This window comes from Salmo salar, chromosome 11, assembly GCF_965601325.2.
Source record: "Salmo salar chromosome 11, fSalSal1, whole genome shotgun sequence".
Taxonomy (NCBI): Eukaryota; Metazoa; Chordata; class Actinopteri; order Salmoniformes; family Salmonidae; genus Salmo; species Salmo salar.
The window spans coordinates 108,828,304-108,850,186 of record NC_138301.1 but is presented as its reverse complement, the minus strand read 5'-3'; the positions used below and the strand labels follow the sequence as shown (position 1 = coordinate 108,850,186).

Sequence of the window (21,883 nt, the reverse complement as noted above, 5' to 3'; positions counted from 1 at the left end):
CCCGTCTGAAGTTTGCCAATGAACATCTGAATGATTCAGAGGACAAATGGGTGAAAGTGTTGTGGTCAGATGAGACCAAAATGGAGCTCTTTGGCATCAACTCAACTCGCCGTGTTTGGAGGAGGAGGAATGCTGCCTATGACCCCAAGAACACCATCTCCACCGTCAAACATGGAGGTGGAAACATTATGCTTTGGGGTTGTTTTTCTGCTAAGGGGACAGGACAACTTCACCGCATCAAAGGGACGATGGACGGGGCCATGTACCGTCAAATCTTGGGTGAGAACCTCCTTCCCTCAGCCAGGGCATTGAAAATGGGTCGTGGATGGGTATTCCAGCATGACAATGACCCAAAACACACGGCCAAGGCAACAAAGGAGTGGCTCAAGAAGAAGCACATTAAGGTTCTGGAGTGGCCTAGCCAGTCTCCAGACCTTAATCCCATAGAAAATCTGTGGAGGGAGCTGAAGGTTCGAGTTGCCAAACATCAGCCTTGAAACCTTAATGACTTGGAGAAGATCTGCAAAGAGGAGTGGGACAAAATCCCTCCTGAGATGTGTGCAAACCTGGTGGCCAACTACAAGAAACGTCTGACCTCTGTGATTGCCAACAAGGGTTTTGCCACCAAGTACTAAGTCATGTTTTGCAGAGGGGTCAAATACTTATTTCCCTCATTAAAACGCAAATCAATTTATAACATTTTTGGCATGCGTTTTTCAGGATTTGTTTGTTGTTATTCTGTCTCTCACTGTTCAAATAAACCTACCATTAAAATTATAGACTGATCATTTACATTTTACATTTTAGTCATTTAGCAGACGCTCTTATCCAGAGCGACTTACAAATACATTTCTTTGTCAGTGGACAAATGTACAAAATCAGCAGGGGATCAAATACTTTTTTCCCTCACTGTATATATATACACTACCGTTCAAAAGTTTGGGGTCACTTAAAACGTCCTTGTTTTTGAAAGAAAAGCACATTTTTTTGTCCATTAAAATAACATCAAATTGATCAGAAATACAGTGCAGACATTGTTAATGTTGTAAATGACTGTTGTAGCTGTAAACAGCAGATTTTTTTATGGAATATCTACATAGGCGTACAGAGGCCGATTATCAGCAGCCATCACTCCTGTGTTCCAATGGCACGTTGTGTTAGCTAATCCAAGTTTATAATTTTAAAAGGCTAATTGATCATTAGAAAGCCCTTTTGCAATTATCTTAGCACAGCTGAAAACTGTTGTTCTAATTAAAGAAGCAATAAAACTGGTCTTCTTTAGACTAGTTGAGTATCTGGAGATTCAGCATTTTGTGGGTTTGTTTACAGGCTCAAAATGGCCAGAAACAGAACTTTCTTCTGAAACTCATCAGTCTATTCTTGTTCTGAGAAGTGAAGGCTATTTAATGTTTCCAGCTACAATAGTCATTTACAACATTAACAATGTCTATACTGTATTTATGATCAATTTGAATGGACAATCTTTTGGCATTTCTTTATAAAAAAAGGACATTTCTAAGTGACCCCAAAATTTTGAACGGTACTGTATATTTTTCTACTTTTGTAAATCATTTTTTTATTTGTGAATTACAGCTGCCAATAAAACAAAATATAGAATATACTGTTCACAAGACAACATTGTATAACTCTGTCTGAAATGTTTGTTATAATGCTACAACAATGCAGCGATCAGAAGCTGCAACAATGTCCAAAATAATCTACAAGTAACACTGCTGGACTACAGATGAGTCCATAGGTCAAGGGTGGAGGTTTTCCATTGGTCAACTTGGCTTTTAATTCTGCTTGTTTCCGCTTCCTGTTGGCAATGGAGGTTAATATCAAAGAAGCTCTGTGTTAATACGGGACTGGTTAATGTCGGTGTTACATTTCTTCCCGTATTGCATGGATTTTAACTAGTTCAAGTTTTTCTGTTGGTATTTGGACGAATTGACTAGACGCTTACACCTGTGTTCATGTCTGGCTTCTAATGTGGGAGTCGTCACCGCTATGATACCTGATAGCTACGGTGAAATCTCATAGCTAACCTATTGCTAGCTAGCTTGTTATCTGTAAACAAAGCTAGCTAGCTACCGTTAATTTCAGTTGACAGACAACGCCCACGTACACCTCAACACAAAATAGCTATTAGCTAAATTCTTAAGATTTTAGGCAGTCAACCTCCTTTGTGTAGCGAGTGTAGTTTTTTTGAGGTTGCAGGCCTCGGTGGGAATAAGCTAACTAGCTAGCCATCGAATAGCTGTCATAATGGATAAACAGGAATCTGATCGATTGATAGAGAAAGCAAAGCTGTGCTTGCGGTCAGGGCGGAGAGAAAAAGCCCTTCAACTGTTGTATGAAGCCCAGAAAATATTCCCCAGCACCCGGGCCAGAGGTAAATGTGCCGTAATGGCTGTCTTGTCAATGTTAGCCTTGCTTGCCAACTTGAATGTTAAAATAGAAAGTGCAACGTCTGTATCTTGTGAATTTGATAATGTATGCTCCCATCGAATCAGTGAACATGTTAAGCGTATGTTATAGCTACATGTCATCTGAATGATGTTTACAATATGGTCGGTTTATAACGCAGGTAATATCTTTCGATAACTTGTGTGCCTGTAAACTAAAAGTGGATTTACTAGCCTGTAAACCACAATCCAATGTATAACGTTACGTTAGTTAGTAATGTTTCTTTCATTAACTTATCCGTGTTATTGCTTAACCTGGTGGTGCAGCTGCAACCAGCCAAACTGGTTAGTTAGTATAATTTTTGGTTAACTGTCATAAGTAACTCGTCTGAATATAGGAAGTGACTAGGTTAGGGAATACATGTTTCAGGGACATAATGACTTTAATAATACAGCGGTTCCCAACCTTTTCCCCTAGAGCCCCCATTTTCACATTTGAAAAATGTCATGCAAATTTATATGAACCCTCAATTTAATTATACATATTCTTGTTTACATAAAGTTTGTCAACAGATTCACACATTGCATGAGATTACTTCCAAAGCAAAGTCCAATTTATTTTACACAACTTTTGAATTTTGTAGTTAGGCCCAAATGGAATCTGCTGGAATTTGTTTTACTTTCTACAGAGATTTCTGGATAAAGCTTTTTTTAAACTCTGTATGTTTACACATCATGCAGTTGAATGGGACACTTAATTGTATACAAATAAAGGTAATCTGTTACATGTAAAACATTATACCCACATTTAACTTTTTATTTCAGTACAATCAGTGTAAACAGATGTGAATACATATAATATATACATAGTGTCATGAATTTAATGCTGTTTCTGCTAGAGTGAGAGAAATGTTCTGTGGGAAGAGTCAGCTCTTTTCTGCCTGGAGGATGTATGCATTTCAAATTAAAAACAATGAAGGAATGTGGCGTATACAACTCAGACCGTAAACTTGAATTCAATAACATGTGTTTTTGTATGTAGGAACTAAGATTCAAGGATTTCATTGACAAAATAAGTCTTACACTGTAATATGTTGAACACTTATATCTGAACTTGAATCACTTGTTTGAAGAGTCAATCAGGCCGTCTGCTAAATAAACGAAACCTAGAGGTGTAGACAGAAATGTAACAGGGCCAACATCATTTCCTAAAGACTGTGCCTTCAGAAAGTATTCACAGCCCTTGAATTTTTCCACATTTTGTTGTGTTACAGCCTGAATAAGAAGAGAGCGAGATCCACTGCTCTCACCTCTCTGGCATCAGTTTTGTCTATTGACATGCACCTGTGCCACTCCTCTTCAGACACCTCACTCAATGCAGCGATGATGTGCACAATATCCTTCCTCTCTTTCCTGTACCCTTCCACTTCTGCTGTGTGGAATAGAGTTATAGATAGCTAGGCTTGGGTGCCTCTCCGTTACAGCCTGCAGCTTAATGGCACATTCTCTCATGGCAGCTTTGAAGTGCTCTGCACACCCATCTCTCTTGCTCTGGAAGTTCCTCCAGCTGAGTGGTGGTGTGGTGGTGCCACTCATCTGCTGCTGCCATACTCCGAAGTCCTGTAGCTTGTCGCTGATGTTGTGGGCTGATGGCTCTGTTTCTCTAATTTGTTAAGGACCACTAGCTCCAGACTGTGTTCAACGATGAACGGTCCTTCAGCGAGTATTATTGGTTCACCAGCAGCTCCTTCAGATCCTAGACACACTTGGCAGGTGTTTCAAAGGTGTCCAGTAACTCCGAGAGGACATCCATGTGCTCTGCCAGCCACTCCACAGCACTGACCCACGAGCACCACCTGGTCTGTACTGCGTAGATTGGCATCACAGGAGTGAAGTCCTTTGCCAGCATGAATGCTCTGAGCTGCTTGGACACTGTTGTAATGTTAACTTTGTACAAAAACAAGGCCAGAAACTACGCTTTTGGTCTACCTGACACTCAGATATTCCTTTTACCAGCCAAAATATTTTTGGGGGCCAACAAAAAAAATAATAAAAAAAGGATGAGCATGCTTTTGTAATGGTTCTAAAATAATGTTACTAAGAAGGAATGATACATTTTGCTCCATTTTATTTCATTTTTTTGTGACCACATAGCATCTTGGGGGTGACAACATGGAAAGCCCATTAATTTTCATTGAAGGAAAGCGAAGTGGGAGGGGGACCTTTGGGTAATGCAAGCATGGGCGAGGGATGTGAACAGGGCGGGACCAAAATTGGGGGAGATGAACTTTAAGCAAATACTTTGTGACACGCGTCATCATTGACCAGTTTAGTTTCCAGCCCCTACTCCCTCCAGTTTAGTTTCCAGCCCCTACTGGATTGGCTGTTGATACCTAGCCAGCTTGCTAGCACCAACATGAGGGCGAAGCAAGCGTGTCTATCTGAATTTACGAGTTAAAAGTATCTCTGCTGTGAGATTGAGCGAGCCTGACTACGTGTGGTCTTCTCTTCCTTTTAACAGTTGAAACTCAAACATTTTAAAACAACCTAACTTGTGAACAAAACAATGTAAATATCCAAGAAACACAAGGACTAAGTCTCACTTCAGTAGACTTTCATTTCAAGTCAGTTAGATCAACTTTTATGCCTGTGCCAGCTCTTCTAAAAATGAATCTTTCACTCAGCAGTGTTGCTGCGCGAGGTGGGATAGGCTATAGGATTTGTAGTTATTTGACTTTATGCGATTCATTTACCAGCTGTGAAACAAAACAGCTGAAATACTTTGTAAACAGCTACTGCAGCATTCATTTAGTTATAAATGTGATCATACAGTGAGTATTCATACCCCTTGACTTATTCCAAATGTTTTTGTTACAGCCTGAATTAAAAATTGATAGATTTTTTTTCTCACCCACCTACACACAATACTTCATAATGACAGTAAAAACATGTTTTTAGAATTTTTGAAAATGAAATGCAGAAATATCTCATTTACATAAGTATTCACACTCCTGAGTCAATGCATGTTAGAATCAGCTTTGGCAGCAAGTACAAATGTGAGCATTTCTAGTTATGTCCCTATAAGAGCTTTGCACACCTGGATTGTACAATATTTGCACATTTATTTTTGTTTTAATCTCATTTACATTACATTTACGTCATTTAGCAGACGCTCTTATCCAGAGCGACTTACAAATTGGTGCATTCACCTTAAGATATCCAGTGGAACAACCACTTTACAATAGTACATCTATATCTTTTTTTGGGGGGGGGGGGGGGGTTAGACGGATTACTATATCCTATCCCAGGTATTCCTTAAAGAGGTGGGGTTTCAGGTGTCTACGGCAGGTGGTGATTGACTCCGCTGTCCTGGCGTCGTGAGGGAGCTTGTTCCACCATTGGGGTGCCAGAGCAGCGAACAGTTTTGACTGGGCTGAATCTCCAAGCTCTTGTGAAGTTGGTAGTTGATCTTTGCCAGACAGCCATTTTCAAGTCTTGCCAATGATTTTAAGCTGATTTAAGTCAACTGTAACTAGGCCACCCAGGAACATTCAATGTTGTCTTGGTAAGCAACTACAGTGTATATTTGGCCTGGTGAATTTGTCTTCCAGTGTCAATTGGAAAACAAACTGAACCAGGTTTTCCTCTAGGATTTTGCCTGTGCTTAGCTCTTTCGTTTATTTGAAAGTCCTTGCCGATGACAAGCATACCCATAACATGATGCAGCCACCACCATGCTTGAAAATATGAAGAGTGGTACTCAGTGACGTGTTGGATTTGCCCCAAACATAACACTTTGTTTTCAGGACATAACTTTATTTCTTTGCCACATTTTTTGCAGTTTTACTTTAGTACCTTATTGCAAACAGGATACATGTTTGGGAATATTTTTTATTTTGTACAGGCTTCCTTTTCACACTCTAGGTTAGTGTTGTGGAATAACTACAATGTTGTTGATTTATCCTCAATTTTCTCCTATCATAGCCATTAAACTCTCTAATTGATTTAAAGTCACCATTGGCCTCATGGTGAAATCCCTGAGTGGTTTCCTTCCTCTCCGGCAACTGAGTTAGGAAGGACGACTATCTTTGTAGTGACTGGGTGTATTGATATACCATCCAAAGTGTAATGAATAATTTCACCATGCTCAAAGGGATATTATGTCTGTTTTTTTATTATTTTTTGAATTCATTTTTTACCCATCTACCAATAGGTGCCCATCTTTGCAAGTCATTGGAAAACTTCCCTGGTCTTTGGTTGAATCTGTGTTTGAAATTCACTGCTCGACTGAGGGACCTTACAATGATCTGTATGTATGGGGTACAGAGAGAGATGAGGTAGTCATTCAAAAATCATGTTAAACACTATTATTGCACACAGTGAGTGCATGCAATAAAAAAAACTGTATTGTAAACATTTCGAAAAACATAATCCTCTTATAGGGTTTTGTGTTACATCCTGAATTTAAAATGGATTCAATTGAGATTGTGTCACTGGCCTAAACACAACAAAATGTGGAAAAAGTCAAGGTGTAAATCACTTCTAAAGGCACTTGGTACTTGACTATTTTTATTCACAAATGCTACCACTGTGAATCCCTGACCACCCGGCTGGTGAAATAGACATCTTACCCGCCAATGCCAAAATCTACCCGCATTTGGCACGTTCATTTTAAGGCCTGTCCAAAAAGGTAAAGTCTGCCATTATGGATATCTCACCTACTGGCTGAAGTAGAATGTTTAGGGGGCACCTCCCACAGGTGTCGGTGGTCTCTTCCAAGATTACGTAGAGATCCTTGCCCTTCAGTATATCAAAGATTGCGTGGATGTAGTGCGGGTAAAGCTCAGGTAGGTATACTGGATGTAGTGCGGGTAAAGGTCAGATAGGTATTCAGTGCAAAGATGGGATGCTGCAGGAACACTCCCTCCTTGCTTTGAGTGTTTGTTTAGAAACGTGGAGAACTTTGGTGCCTCGATCAATGTTTTCAAAGTCCAGGACCAACTCCTTCCTCTCTGACGTAGAGTGTCTTAGCCAAACACTCTTCCAGAGTCTGAATTCTTGATTGACCAGTAGGATAACAATAAAAACATGGATAATATAAATGAAAAACCAAAGATAACTTTAAATGATCTGGTTTTGGCCAAACTAACTTCTGTCCCACTCTCAGGCAGATACAGTGCATTTGGAAAGTATTCAGACCCCTTCACTTTTTCCACATTTTGTTACGTTACAGCTTTATTCTAAAATGTATTAAATGTTTTTTCCCTCAATCTACACACTACCCCATAATGACAAAGCGAAAACAGGTTTTTAGACATTATTGCAAATGTATGACAAATGAAAATCTATCATATTTACATACGTTTTCAGAACCTTTGCTATGAGACTCGAAATTGAGCTCAGGTGCATCCTGTTTCCATTGATCATTCTTAAGATGTTTCTACAACTTGATTGGAGTCCACCTGTGGTAAAGTCAATTGATTGGACCTGATTTGGAAAGGCACACACCTGCCTATACAAGGTCCCACAGTTGACAGTGCATGTCAGAGCAAAAACCAAGCCATGAGGTCGAAGGAATTGTCTGTAGAGCACCGAGACAGGATTGTGTCGAGGCACAGATCTGGGGAAGGGTACCAAAACATTTCTGCAGTATTGAAGGTCCCCAAGAACACAGTGGCCTCCATCATTCTTAAGTGGAAGAAGTTTGGAACTATCCAGACTCTTCCTAGAGCTGGCCGCCTGGCCAAACTGAGAAATTGGAGAAGGGCCTTGGTCAGGAAGGTGACCAAGAACCCGATGGTCACTGACAGGGCTCCAGAGTACCTATGTGGAGATGGGAGAACCTTCCAGAAGGACAAACATCTCTGCAGCACTCCACCAATCAGGCCTTTATGGTAGGGTGGCCAGATGGAAGTCACTCCTCAGTAAAATGCACATGACAGCCCTCTTGGAGTTTGCCAAAAGGCACCTAAAGGACTCTGACCATGAGAAACAAGATTCTCTGGTCTAATGAATCCAAAATGGAACTCCTTGGCCTGAATGCCAAGCGTCCCGTCTGGAGGAAATCTGGCACCATCGCTACGGTGAAGCACGGTGGTGCCAGCATCATGCTGTAGGGATGTTTTTCAGGGACCGGGAGAATCGAGGGCAAGATGAACGAAGCAAATTACAGAGATCCTTGATGACAACCTGCTCAGGACCTCAGACTGGGGCGAAGGGTCACCTTCCAAAAGGATAACGACCCTAAGCACATAGCCAAGACAACACAGGAGTGGTTCCGGAACAAGTCTCAATGTCCTTGAGTGGCCCAGCCAGAGCCCGGACTTGAACCCGATCGAACATCTCTGGAGAGACCTAAAAACAGCTGTGCAGCGACGTTCCCCATCCAACCTGACAGCTTGAGAGGATCTGCAGAGAAGAATGGGAGAAACTCCCCCAAATACTGGTGTACCAAGCTTGTAGCGTCACACCCAAGAAGACTCGAGTCTGTAATCGCTGCCAAAGGTGTTTAAACAAAGTACTGAGTAAAGGGTCTGAATACTTATGTAAATGTGATATTTCCATCTTTGTATTTTTTTATGCATTTGCTAACATTTCTAAAATAAAAAAATATACTTGTTTTTGCTTTGTCATGGAGTTTTGTGTGTAGATTGAGGGGAACATTTTTAGAATAAGGCTGTAATGTAACAATGTGGAAAAAGTCAAGGGGTCTGAATACTTTTCCAAAAGCACTATACATATCACACACCACACACACACACACAGAGAGATCTCAACAAACCCGCACACAAAAGGACACCCCATCATTAATTTGCTTTTTTCCCATATTGTTCTGTTCATTATTTCCTCCTGAACCTATTTAGGTCAGTGATTAAAATACAGGCTAGGAAAGCTAGCAATATTCACCACTGTTGCCTTTGATCAATGTGCCACATCTGTACATTGCGCACACTCTCCCTCTCACACACACGTGGGCAGAACCCAACACACACACACACACACACACACACAGTTCACACACCACAGCTAGACAACTTTTACAAGATGTGAGTAGCACCCCCTCTCACACACGCGGGCAGAACCCGATAACCCCCCCACACACACCAGAGTTCACACACATCACAGCTAGACAACTTTTACCTCCGAAATAGTTTCCTAGCTTAGTGCAAGCTAGCTATCTAACGTAGCTAGCTAGCCTGCAAAGTTTACCTCAGTTTGCAACCGGTGAAGATAGCTTATGCAACATAATGAGTTGGCTACTCTGTTACCCTACTATCAAAATAAGTAAGTTAGGTTATTTACATAAATACTTGTTAGCTCGCCTTTCGAGTCTGGTGTTGATTGGATCTCAGGTGCTCCACCACCGTTTTGCTTTTTCATGTGGTTGATAGTTTTGGCACGCTTTACAAAAAAAGATTCCCTTGTCCTCATAAACATCATTTGTGAACTCTCTTAAGCCTTGTTCACATTGGCAGTTTTGAATTTATTAAAATCCATTTTTTTTGCATGTCTGATTTAGAATCGGTTTTCCTGAAGTCTCAACAGCCAACAAGCACATGGAAGCAGATATTTCAAGTCACCTTTGTAGGTGGTTTGAAAGCAGATACAAATCTGCAAGTCCCGCCTCTCCCATCTCATTGGTTTTTAGGAGCATATACTCGCGTGTCATCTCCTCATTGTTTTTTGGAGCATATATCCACGTGGGTGATTTGAAAGATGAACTGAGGTCTACACTCCAGTTGGTAATGCACCTTAAGTTTGGTTGACAACCACCATATAAAGTGCAAAGAAGTAGAAGCCTGAAGTAGGAGAGATTACTATATATTTTATCTGTGGATTAATTCTCGGAGTATAGGACCTTGTGCATTTCAGGTAAAATAACAACCCAATGTTTATATCCCAGGACAAATTAACTAGCAACAGCAAGCTAGCTAGCTAGCTAAATTGCCAGAAATGTTTAATGCTTTTCTACCTGTCCCCAAATTAATATAGTTTGTGTTCGTTTTGATATTTCAACCTGCGCGTCCTGATCATGTCTGGTGTAGGAGGATACAAATCAACATTGGCGTGATGCGGTCTGGTCAGCATGTTAGTCACGTCTTTCACTGGCATTTTACTGCTTGTTTCTAGCCTAAAGTATTGTGGATTTATGTGTTGTCTTTAGATCGGTATAAACAATCGCAAATTGTTTTGTGTTTTTTTACTCTTTTAATCAAGGAAGATCCCGCGCCACACCAAAAGTTAATCTTAGCCAGCCTCAGTCTTGATGTCTCATCTATTGATATTTACCCGCTTGCCTGATCTCTCGGTCTTCCGTCAGTGCTAATTGATGCCATAGTGAGGAATGGGAGCTCTGCTGCTCCAGAGGAGCCCCACATACCCCCACCACGTGGCTTCCGATCAAATGAAGAGGACGGGGATGGAGAGGAGGCACGCAGAGGAGCCAGTGAGGAAAAGCAGACCTACACAGAGGATCAGCGTCAGGGTGTTTTCAGGTACCTGCCCCCTAGTATTAAATCATACTCGCACTGTCTTTACCTGAGTTTTTCTATATTTTATTTAGTGATAGGCCATCATTCATTTTGAGCACTCCGAGACCACAGCTACATTTTGTTAAGATGTCCACCCAGTAAAAGTGCACATTGTACACATTAATGTTGTGATGTCAGATTTCATAAGATTCTTTGTTTTGTTTGATCCATGCAGGATAAAGAAATGCAAGGATTTCTATGAGATCCTGGGCGTTCCTAAAGACGCTAGTGATGAAGATCTGAAGAAAGCATACAGAAAGCTGGCACTGAAGTTCCATCCTGATAAGAATTGTGCCCCGGGAGCCACAGATGCATTTAAAGGTAAAGGGATGCCTCTTACTGCTGTGTTTCCCTCTCCTGATCCAGGACTTATCGGTATCAGATCTTCCTCCTCCTCTGGTCACATTAGATGATCATGTGAGAATTTCTCATGTGCTCCTAAAATTATAAATAAATAGGGCCACTGTAAGAAGATGGCGCTGCAGTGGATAGCTGCAATCTTACGGGCTCCTGACCAATTCTGCTATTTTCTGGTGTTTTTTTTGTTGTACATAATGTCTCGCAATTTCCTATAAACCAAAAGCAGCTTCTGGACATCAGAACAGCGATCACTAACGTTAATTTGGATGATTGCGGTATCACAGATTACGAAGGGAAACCCAGCCCCGAGCTGCCCAGTGACGCAAGACTTCCAGATGAGCTAATTACCGTTTTATGCTAGCTTCAAGGCAAACAACACTGAACTATGCATGAGAGCACCAGCTGTTCCGGCGACTGTATGATCTCGCTTTTTGTAGCCGATGTGAGTAAGAACTTTAAACAGGTTAACATTCGCAAGGCCAGACAAAATACCAGGATACTTACTCGGAGCATGTGCTGACCACCTGGCAAGTGTCTTCACTGACATTTTACATCCTTTAAAAACCCCCAAAACATTTGTCATTTAGGAGAACCTCTTATCCAGAGCGACTTACAGGAGCAATTAGGGTTAAGTGCCTCGCTCAAAAGCACATTGACAGATTTGTCACCGCTCGGAGATTCAAACCAGCAACCTTTCAGTTACTGGCTCATCACTCTTAATTGCTAGGCTACCTGCTGTCCTTTATTCAACCAATCCTTGACCCGGTCTGTAATACCAACTTGTTTCAAGCAGACAATCATAGTCCCTGTGCCCAAGAACGCCAAAGTTATTTAGGCAGGTTACCATCGCCCCATAGAACTCACATATATAGCCATGAAATGCTTTGAAAGGCATCTCATGGCTCACATCAACACCATCATCCCAGACACCCTGGACCCACTCCAATTCGCATAACGCCAAAACAGATCCACAAATGACTCAATCTCTATTGCACTCCATGCTACCCTTTCCCACTTGGACAAAAGGAACACCTACGTGAGAATGCTGTTCACTGACTACAGCTCAGCATTCAACACCATAGTGCCCTCCAAGCTCAACACCAAGCTCAGGACCTTGGGACGGAACACCTCCCTTTGCAACTGGATCCTGGACTTCCTGACGGGCCTACCGGCGGTGAGGGTAGGCAACAATACATCCGCCACGCTGACCATCAACAAGGGGCCCCTCGGGGGATGTGCTCAGTCCCCCTCTTCCTGTTCACCCATGACTGCGTAACCGTGCACGACTCCCAACACCAAGTTTGCTGACAACACAACGGTGGTAGGACTGATCACTGACGACAATGAGGCAGCCTATAGGGAAGAGGTCGGCGATCTAGCAGTGTGGTGCCAGGACAACAACCTCTCCCTCAACGTCAGCAAGACAAAGGCGCTGATCATGGACTACAGGAAACAGAGGGGCGAGCACACATCCATCGACATCGATGGGGCTATAGTGGAGCGGGTCGAGAGAGCTTCAAGTTTCTTTGTGTCCACATCACTTAGGAACTAACATGGTCCACACACACCTACACAGTTGTGAAGAGGCCACGACAGTACCTTTTCCCCTTCAGGAGGCTGTAGATATTTGGCATGGGCCAGTGGGTCAGAGGAAGGCCCAAATAAATTGTCAAAGACACCAGCCACCCAAGCCATAGATTGTTCTATCTGCTACCGCACGGAAAGCGGTACCGATGCAACAAGTTTGGAAACATGACCCTGAACAGCTTCTACCCTCAAGCCATAAGAGTGCTAAACAAGACTGAATTAATAGCTAATCAAATGGCTACCCGGACTAAATGCATTGACCCTTTTTTGCACCTACTGTCTTGCACTGGACTCTACCCACACACACTTACACTGACACCCCAACACACACATACAGTTGAACTCAGAAGTTTACATGCACCTTCGCCAAATACATTTAAACTCAGTTTTTCACAATTCCGGACATTTAATCCTAGTAAAAATTCCCTGTTTTAGGTCAGTTAGGATCACCACTTTTCTTTAAGAATGTGAAATGTCAGAATAATAGTAGAGCGATTTATTTCAGCTTTTATTTCTTTCATCACATTCCCAGTAGGTCAGAAGTTTACATACTCTCAATTAGTATTTGGTAGCATTGCCTTTAAATATTAAACTTTCATGAAATCACAAGTGCAATACATCAAAATAAAGCTTAACTTGTTGTTAATCCAGCCGCGGTGTCAGATTTCAAAAAGGCTTCACGGCGAAAGCAAACCATGCGATTATCTGAGGACAGCGCCCCATCATCCAAATGCATAACAAATCATTTTCAACCAGGGAGGTGTGACACGAAAGTCAGAAATAGCGATATAAAAAATGCCTTACCTTTGATCTTCTTCTGTTGGCACTCGAAAATGTCCCAGGTACATCACAAATGATCCTTTTGTTCGATAATGTCCGTCTTTATATCCATAAAAACTCAGTTTAGCTGGCGCTCTTCAGTCAAGAATCCACTGTTTCCCTCTGTCAAGATGCATACAAAATGAATCCCAAACGTTACTGCTAAACTTTTCCAAACAAGTCAAACAACGTTTATAATCAAACCTTAGGTATCCTATTACGCAAATAAACGATAAAATTTAAGACGAAGAATCGTTATTGTCTTTACCGGAGATAACAAAAAGAATGCGCACTCGTCCATGCGCATTGAAACACTACAAGCCAAAATGGGAGCCACCTAGAAAAACTACAATTTCTGGGTAATTTTTCCAAAAACCAGCATGAAAATCTTTCTAAAGACTGTTGACATCTAGTGGAAGCCCTAGGAACTGCAATTTGGGAGGATTTGGGCTTATAATTATAGTACTAGCCATTGAAAATAGAGGTAAGCTGAATTTTTCTTTTTTGGGGGGATGGTTTGTCCTCGGTGTTTCACCTGCCATATCAGTTCTGTTATACTCACAGACATAATTTTAACAGTTTTAGAAACTTTAGTGTTTTCGATCCAAATCTACCAATTATATTCATATCCCACGCTCTTCATCCGGACGTGAAAATACTGCCCCCTAGCCCGAAGAGGTTTTAACTTGGGTCAAATGTTTCGGGTAGTCTTCCACAAGCTTCCCACATTAAGTTGGGGGAATTTTGGCCCATTCCTCCTGACAGAGCTGGTGTAACTGAGTCGGGTTTGTAGGCCTCCTTGCTCGCACACTGTTTCAGTTCTGCCCACAAATTGTCTATAGGATTGAGGTCAGGGCTTTGTGATGACCACTCCAATACCTTGACTTTGTTGTCCTTAAGCCATTTTAACACAACTTTGGAGATGCTTGGGGTCATTGTCCATTTGGAAGACCCATTTGTGACCAAGCTTTAACTTCCTGACTGATGTCTTGAAATCTTGCTTCATCATATCCACATAATTTTCCTACCTCATGATGCCATCTATTTTGTGAAGTGCACCAGTCCCTCCTGCAGCAAAGCACCCCCACACCATGATGCTGCCACCCCTGTGCTTCACGGTTGGGATGGTGTTCTTCGGCTTGCAAGCATCCCCCTTTTTCCACCAATCATTACGATGGTCATGATGGCCAAAAAGTTATATTTTTGTTTCATCAGACCAGAGGACATTTCTCCAAAAGGTACGATCTTTGTCCCCATGTGCAGTTGCAAACCGTAGTCGGTCTTTTTTATGGCGGTTTCGGAGCAGTGGCTTCTTCCTTGCTGAGCACTGAGTTTGAAGGTAGGCCTTGAAATACATCCACAGGTACACCTCCAATTGACTCAAATGATGACAATTAGGCTATCAGAAGCTTCTAAAGCCGTGACATCATTTTCTGGAATTTTCCAAGCTGTTTAAAGGCACAGTCAACTTGGTGTATGTAAACTTCTGACCCACTGGACTTATGATACAGTGAATTATAAATTAAATAATAGGTCTGTTAACAATTGTTGGGAAAATGACTTGTGTCATGCACAAAGTAGATGTCGTAACCGACTTGCCAAAACGATAGTTTGTTTACAAGAAATTTGTGGAGTGGTTGAAAAAGGAGTTTTAATGATTCCAACCTAAGTGTATGTAAACCTCCGACTTCAACTGTACATGCGCACACAAGCATACTGACGCTACACACACTCGCACTTTTTGTACCTCTACACATCGAGTCGGTACTGGTACTCCCTGTATATAGCCATGTTATTTTTACTTGTTATTCACTGTATGTATTCCTTGTGTCACTATTTACATTTTGTATTACATTTATCTTTAACTCTTCATTGTTGGAAAAGGACCCGTAAGAAAGTCTTTCACTGTTAGTCGACACCTGCTGTTTACCAAGCATTCGACAAATAAAATTAGATTTGATTTGTATTTTTGTGGAACTGCCGGTGCAGATAATTAGACTAGCTCCTCCCTTCTCATGCTGTTGTGGCTCTGTACATCAGACGGCACCAAATCGTTGGCCTGATAAGTATTTTTTTCTTTACAGCCATAGGCAATGCGTATGCGGTGCTCAGCAACGCTGAGAAGCGTCATCAGTATGACCAATATGGAGAACAGGCTCCGTCTGAGAGCACCGCCCACGCTCGCCACGGACACTACCGCAACTTCAACAGGGACTTTGAGGCCGACATCTCCCCTGAGGAACTCTTCAACATCTTCTTTGGAGGAAGGTTTCCCACAGGTCAGTTTGTGTGTGTGTTTCTGAAAGAGAGAGTTGGTATGTGCGTTTATCTCTGTTACTTGAATTTTGGATTTGAGTGACTCATTGTCAGTTGTTGCTAAGTAGTTCAAAGCATGTAAATCATGTCTGTTCCGCTCCCTCAGGCAACATCCATGTGTACACCAACAGAGGAGCCACCTACTCTAACTTCTATCAGCCTCGTCGGCGACGTGCATATGAGAGGCGCGAGGAGGAGGTGGGGGAGAACCGCAGTCAGGTCAGTCGGTGCCCACATGAGAGATCTCAGAAAATCCCACCAGTTCAACTCATAGATGTTCTGTGGCTGTGTGATTAACCAACAGAGCTACAGCTGATTTCCTATGGGTGTACAGTTTAACCAACAGAGCTACAGCTGATGTGTTTATGGGTTTACAATTGATGCTGGACCTTGATTTGAAAGAACTCCACTCCCTGAGGTTGGGTGGGGGTTTTAGATTTGATCCTGTTTGTCATTGGATACCATCTCCCTCTGAGGTGCTGCAATAGGCAGTTAAATGGAGAACCTTATGCTGCTCCAAGAGGATCAGTTACAGTGGGGGTTGAAGGTTGACCAGTGAAACAGACCAGCTGTGAATAAGAGTAGAAGCTTTCACCATGCCTAGACCAGATTGTTGTTGTTGCAGTAAGCAAACGAGTCCTTGAAACGTTACTGTACATTGATTTAAATGTATTTCCAGTTATGTGATGGGTTTATGAACTTCTTCTGGTTCTGCCTTTCCTCAGCAGAACACCTTCACAGCCTTCCTGCAGCTTCTTCCTGTTCTGGTGCTGATCCTCATATCTGTTGTGACCCAACTGATGGCCACCAACCCTCCTTACGGTCTCTTTTACAAACCGTGAGTCCACTGCAACATCAACCAAGCTTCTTGATGATAAGTTTGTCTCTCAAATAGACTCCATATGAACCTATTTCACAGACTGTTAGCATGGTAACTGTCAAATGCTGGGTGCAGAGTGCATGAGGACCCTGAAGAGGGTGAGGTGTGATGTGTATTGGGTATCCTTTGTAAACATTTAGTGGGACTGACGGTATGTCAAGGTGGAGTCGCAATTCAACAGCTCAGACACGAGACGTATGTGGCAGGGTCTACAGGAAATCACGGACTACAAAAAGAACCAGTCACGTCACGGACACCGACGTCACGCTTCCAGACAAACTAAACACCTTAGCACGCTTGGATGATAATATAGTACCACCGTCGCTGCCCGCTAACAAGGCCTGCACCCCCCTCCCTCTTCTTCTCTGTGGCTGACGTGAGTAAAATATTTCAAAGTGTTAACCCTCACATAGCTGCTGGCCCAGAAGGCATCCCTAGCCGCGTCCTCAGAGCATGTGCAGGCTGATGTGTTTACCGACATATTCAATCGCTCCCTATCCCAGTCTGTTGTCACCACAGGCTTCAAGATGGCTACCATTGTTCCTGTACCCAACAAGGCAAAGATAACTGAACTAAATGACTATCGCCCCGTAGCACTCACTTCTGTCATCATGAAGTGCTTTGAGAGACTAGTTAAGGATCATATCACCTCCACCTTACCGGCCACCCTAGACCCACTTCAGTTTGCATACCGTCCCAACAGGTCCACAGACGATGCAATCGCCATCACACTGGAAGTCTCAAGCTATTGCTCGCTTGAGGTACTGTGGTCTACAGCTTATCATGAGATACTCGATCTACCTAGAGAGTTTTCATATGTATTTTTCATATTGGTTTACATTCCACCACAGACTGAGGCTGGCACTAAGACAGCATTGAATGAGCTGTATTAAGCAAACAAGAAAACGCTCACCCAGAGGCGGTGCTCCTAGTAGCCGGGGACTTTAATGCAGGGAAACTTAAATCCGTTTTACCGAATTTCTATCAGCATGTTAAATGTGCAACCAGAGGGAAAAAAACTCTAGACCACCTTTACTCCACACACAGAAAGGCATACAAAGCTCTCCTTCGCCCTCCATTTGGCAAATCTGACCATAACTCCATCCTCCTGATTCCTGCTTATGAGCAAAAATTAAAGCAGGAAGTACCAGTGACTGGCTCAATTAAAAACTGGTCAGATGAAGCAGATGTTATGCTACAGGGCTGTTTTTCTTGCACAGCCTGGAATATGTTCTGGGATTCCTCCGATGGCAGTGAGGAGTACACCACATCAGTCATTGGCTCCATCAATAAGTGCATCGACGACGTCGTCCCCCACAGTGACCGTACGTACATACCAGAAGCCATGGATTACAGGCAACATCTGCACTGAGCTAAAGGCTAGAGCTGCTGCTTTCAAGGACGGGACTCTAACCCGGAAGCTTATATGAAATCCCGCTATGCCCTCCGACGAACCATCAAACAGGCAAAGCGTCAATACAGGACTAAGATTTAATCGTACTACACCGGCTCTGACACTCGTCGGATGTGGCAGGGCTTGCAAACTATTAGACAATGAAGGGAAGCACAGCCGAAAGCTGCCCAATGACACGAGTCTACCAGACGAGCTAAACTACTTCTATGCTCGCTTCGAGGCAAACAGCCCTAACGGATCCACAGATGATGCAATCTCTATTGCACTTCACACTGCCCTATCCTATTTGGACAAAATCAATACCTATGTAAGAATGCTTTTCATTGACTACAGCTCAGCATTCAACACCATAGTGCCCTCCAAGCTCATCATCAAGCTAGAGGCACTGGGTCTCTACCCCGCCCTGTGCAATTGGGTCCTGGACTTTCTGACGGGCTGCCCCCAGGTGGTGAAGGTAGGAAACAACATCTCCACTTCGCTGACCCTCAACACTGGGGCCCCACAAGGGTGCGTGCTCAGCCCCCTCCTGTACTCCCTGTTCACCCTTGACTGCGTGGCCATGCACGCCTCCAACTCAATCATCATGCAGATGACACAACAGTAGTGAGCTTCATTATCAACAACAACGAGACAGCCTACAGGGAGGAGGTGAGGGCACTCGGAGTATGGTGTCAAGAAAACAAACTCTCACTCAACGTCAACAAAACAAATGAGATGATCGTGGGCTTCAGGAAACATCAGAGGGAGCACCTTCCTATCCACATCGACGGGACAGCAGTGGAGAAGGTGGAAAGATTTAAGTTCCTCGGCATACACATCACAGACAAACTGAAATGGTCCACCCACACAGATAGTGTGGTGAAGGCTCAAATTTGGCTTATCACCCAAAACCCTGACAAACTTTTACAGATGCACAATCGAGAGCATCCTGTTGGGCTGTATTACAGGGGGGCGGCGCCCGCCCCGGGGGCAAGCTACCTGCCCTCCATGACACCTACAGCACCCAATGTCACAGAAAGGCCAAAAAGATCATCAAAGACAACAACCACCCGAGCCACGGCCTGTTCACACCGCTACCATCCAGAAGGCGAGGTCAGTACAGGTGCATCAAATCAGGGACCGAGAGACTGAAAAACAGCTTCTATCTCAAGGCCATCAGACTGCTAAACAGCCATCACTAACTCAGAGACGCTGCTGCCTACATTGAGACCCAATCGCTGGCCACTTTAATAAATGGATCACTAGTCACTTTATACAATGTACTCTAAATAATGCCACTTTAATAATGTTTACATATCTTACATTACTCATATCACGTGTGTGTGTGTGTACTGTATTTTATACCATCTATTGCACCTAGCCTATGCTGCTCGGCCATCGCTCCTCCATATACTTACATGTACATATTCTCATTTACCTCTTTAGATTTGTGTATTAGGTAGTTGTTGGGGAATTGTTAGATTACTTGTTAGGTATTACTGTACTGTTGGAGCTAGAAGCACAAGCATTTCGCTACACTCGCATTAATATCTGCTAACCATATGTATGTGACAAATAACATTTGATTTGATGTTTATTTCAGGGCCATGGGCCTGGTGGTATCCCGGGAGACCCAGAACATGGGTGTTCCCTACTACGTGGACAAGGGCTTCCAGAAGGAGTACCGTGGGGAGTCCCTGGAAGAGCTGGAGAAGACCATAGAGAGTGACTACATCGAACACCTGCAGAGCAGCTGCTGGAAGGAGAAACAACAGAGTAAGTCCAGCTGCATTCAGGTTCTGGCAGCTTGGCTCTGTCCCCATTGACAGCCACCTGAGACGTGTGGCTCTCTCAGTCAACACATGGTTTATTCATGTTGTAGAGTATGAATGTATCCATATATGAGCTGATGTTTTTCTCATTCCTCAGAGTCGGATTTGGCGAATCTTGCACAACTGTACCGTGATGACAGACTGAAGGCGAAGGCTGAGTCTCTGAAGCTGGACAACTGTGACAAGCTGTACCGCTTTGTGGGCCGACAGAGAGGAGAATGAGGGGCTTAGACAGGAGAGGGAGGCATCTCTTTCCAGCTGGGAATTCTACACTTTAATAATTTAATATGGTTTATTTATTTTATTTATTGAATCGGGTCACTTTTTTGAAGAACATCTCTTCTCTGGATAGAGCACAGTGGTAGCCAAAGCCCTTTGATCTGAAACATTGTGCCTTCTCTCATCTCGGATGGAAGAAAGTGGAGGTGCATGTACTATGAGTTGCCCACCTTGGCTCTGTGGATAACAACATAAAGCCCAGTCTGGCTGGCTCTGGGATTGTTTTATTGATGTACAGGAGCCTTGTTACTGCTTCCTTACATTAAGGAATATAGGCTTGCTTACAACGTTTCTGTTCACACGTACACTTTGTTAGTCACCTGTTTGAAACATGTTAGCATTGCTGCTGGGTTACTCATTTATTTCCATGTTTTGTTTCTGTGGTGTGAGTTTAATGGAGTATATTGTGTAGGTCTTGGAAAGAGCAGTGAGTCACTTTTTAATTGGAAAGAACATTCTTAATTGTGAAGAAAGAATGCAAGGACCTGAAAACCACTAACTTGTAGAATAGGTTTCCAGAGACTGAGGCAAACGAGAGCTTCTATTTGAAAAGACAGATCTATATGGTCTTAAACTGTGAAGAAAATGTAGATTTGTCATGCCTGCTGGTTAAAGGCCAGAGCTATGTACTATATCTCTACTACATTAGATTCACTTAAAACAGAAATCTGCAGTTAGATTGTAAGTGAAATACATTGATACTTTCTTTAATTTTGCTGTGCTCTAAGACTTTGCCAAACGGCGTTGCCATAGTTGTACTTGTCCATTATTTGGTCCTTCTGGTTCATTCTGAAGCACTTCTTGATGACGTAATATTTGGAACCTGCTGTCCTAGTCTCTATTCCCCAATGCATGCAGCCCCATGTTCTGCCCTCTTTCTCTTTTATCCATGTCCTTGTTACACATCAGGTGCTCAGTCAATAGCTGCTGCAGCACACCTCTGGAAAGGACTATTAAGAGAAATCCACTCATCCTGCCCATTCATTTAATCAACTGTTACTTTACTAAGAGCTTTCAAACATTTCTCCAAATGAACATTTGTTCAGTAATCTTTTAATGCTTGACCTTCCTTTAGTCAGATCATAAATCCAGCAGACGAAGGGTTAACAGCCACACTAGTGGCAGACAGACAGGATGCGGTTGGGGCAGTAATGGATTACAGATTAGCCCTGATGCTAGCTAGAGACCCTCTTGGCTGAACTCTGGTGTCCAGTTGATTTGTGCTGTCAGAGCAGGTTTTCAAGCTGGTTTATTAAAAAGTTAAACAATCCCTTGGTGTCTATGGGTTGCTTTTGTCTAGTATGTCTACAGAGCATTGATCCAGATGGCTATACTCTCACCCTACTGGTGTTACACCCCAGCTCTGACAGCAGAGTTTCAGCCTGATTGCGCTGTCGACAATGCAAATTGTTCGATTGAGCTGACATATGCAGCGTTTACCGTGATTGCGGTCTCTGAACATTGTCGACAACACACAATCA

At 42.9% G+C, this 21,883-nt stretch overlaps 1 protein-coding gene across 2 annotated transcripts; it reads left to right on the top strand.

The window, feature by feature from the left end:
- The first annotated feature begins 1,797 nt into the window (after positions 1 to 1,797).
- djc18 (DnaJ homolog subfamily C member 18) lies at positions 1,798 to 21,672 on the top strand. Of its 2 annotated transcripts, none has more exons than XM_014129240.3 (8): positions 1,798 to 2,392; positions 10,726 to 10,900; positions 11,112 to 11,257; positions 15,787 to 15,981; positions 16,125 to 16,237; positions 16,747 to 16,856; positions 19,895 to 20,067; positions 20,221 to 21,672. In XM_014129240.3, the coding sequence occupies exons 1-8, from the start codon at positions 2,266 to 2,268 to the stop codon at positions 20,343 to 20,345; spliced, it is 1,164 nt and encodes a 387-aa protein (XP_013984715.1). In that variant the 5' UTR covers positions 1,798 to 2,265; the 3' UTR covers positions 20,346 to 21,672.
- Positions 21,673 to 21,883: the final 211 nt, after the last annotated feature.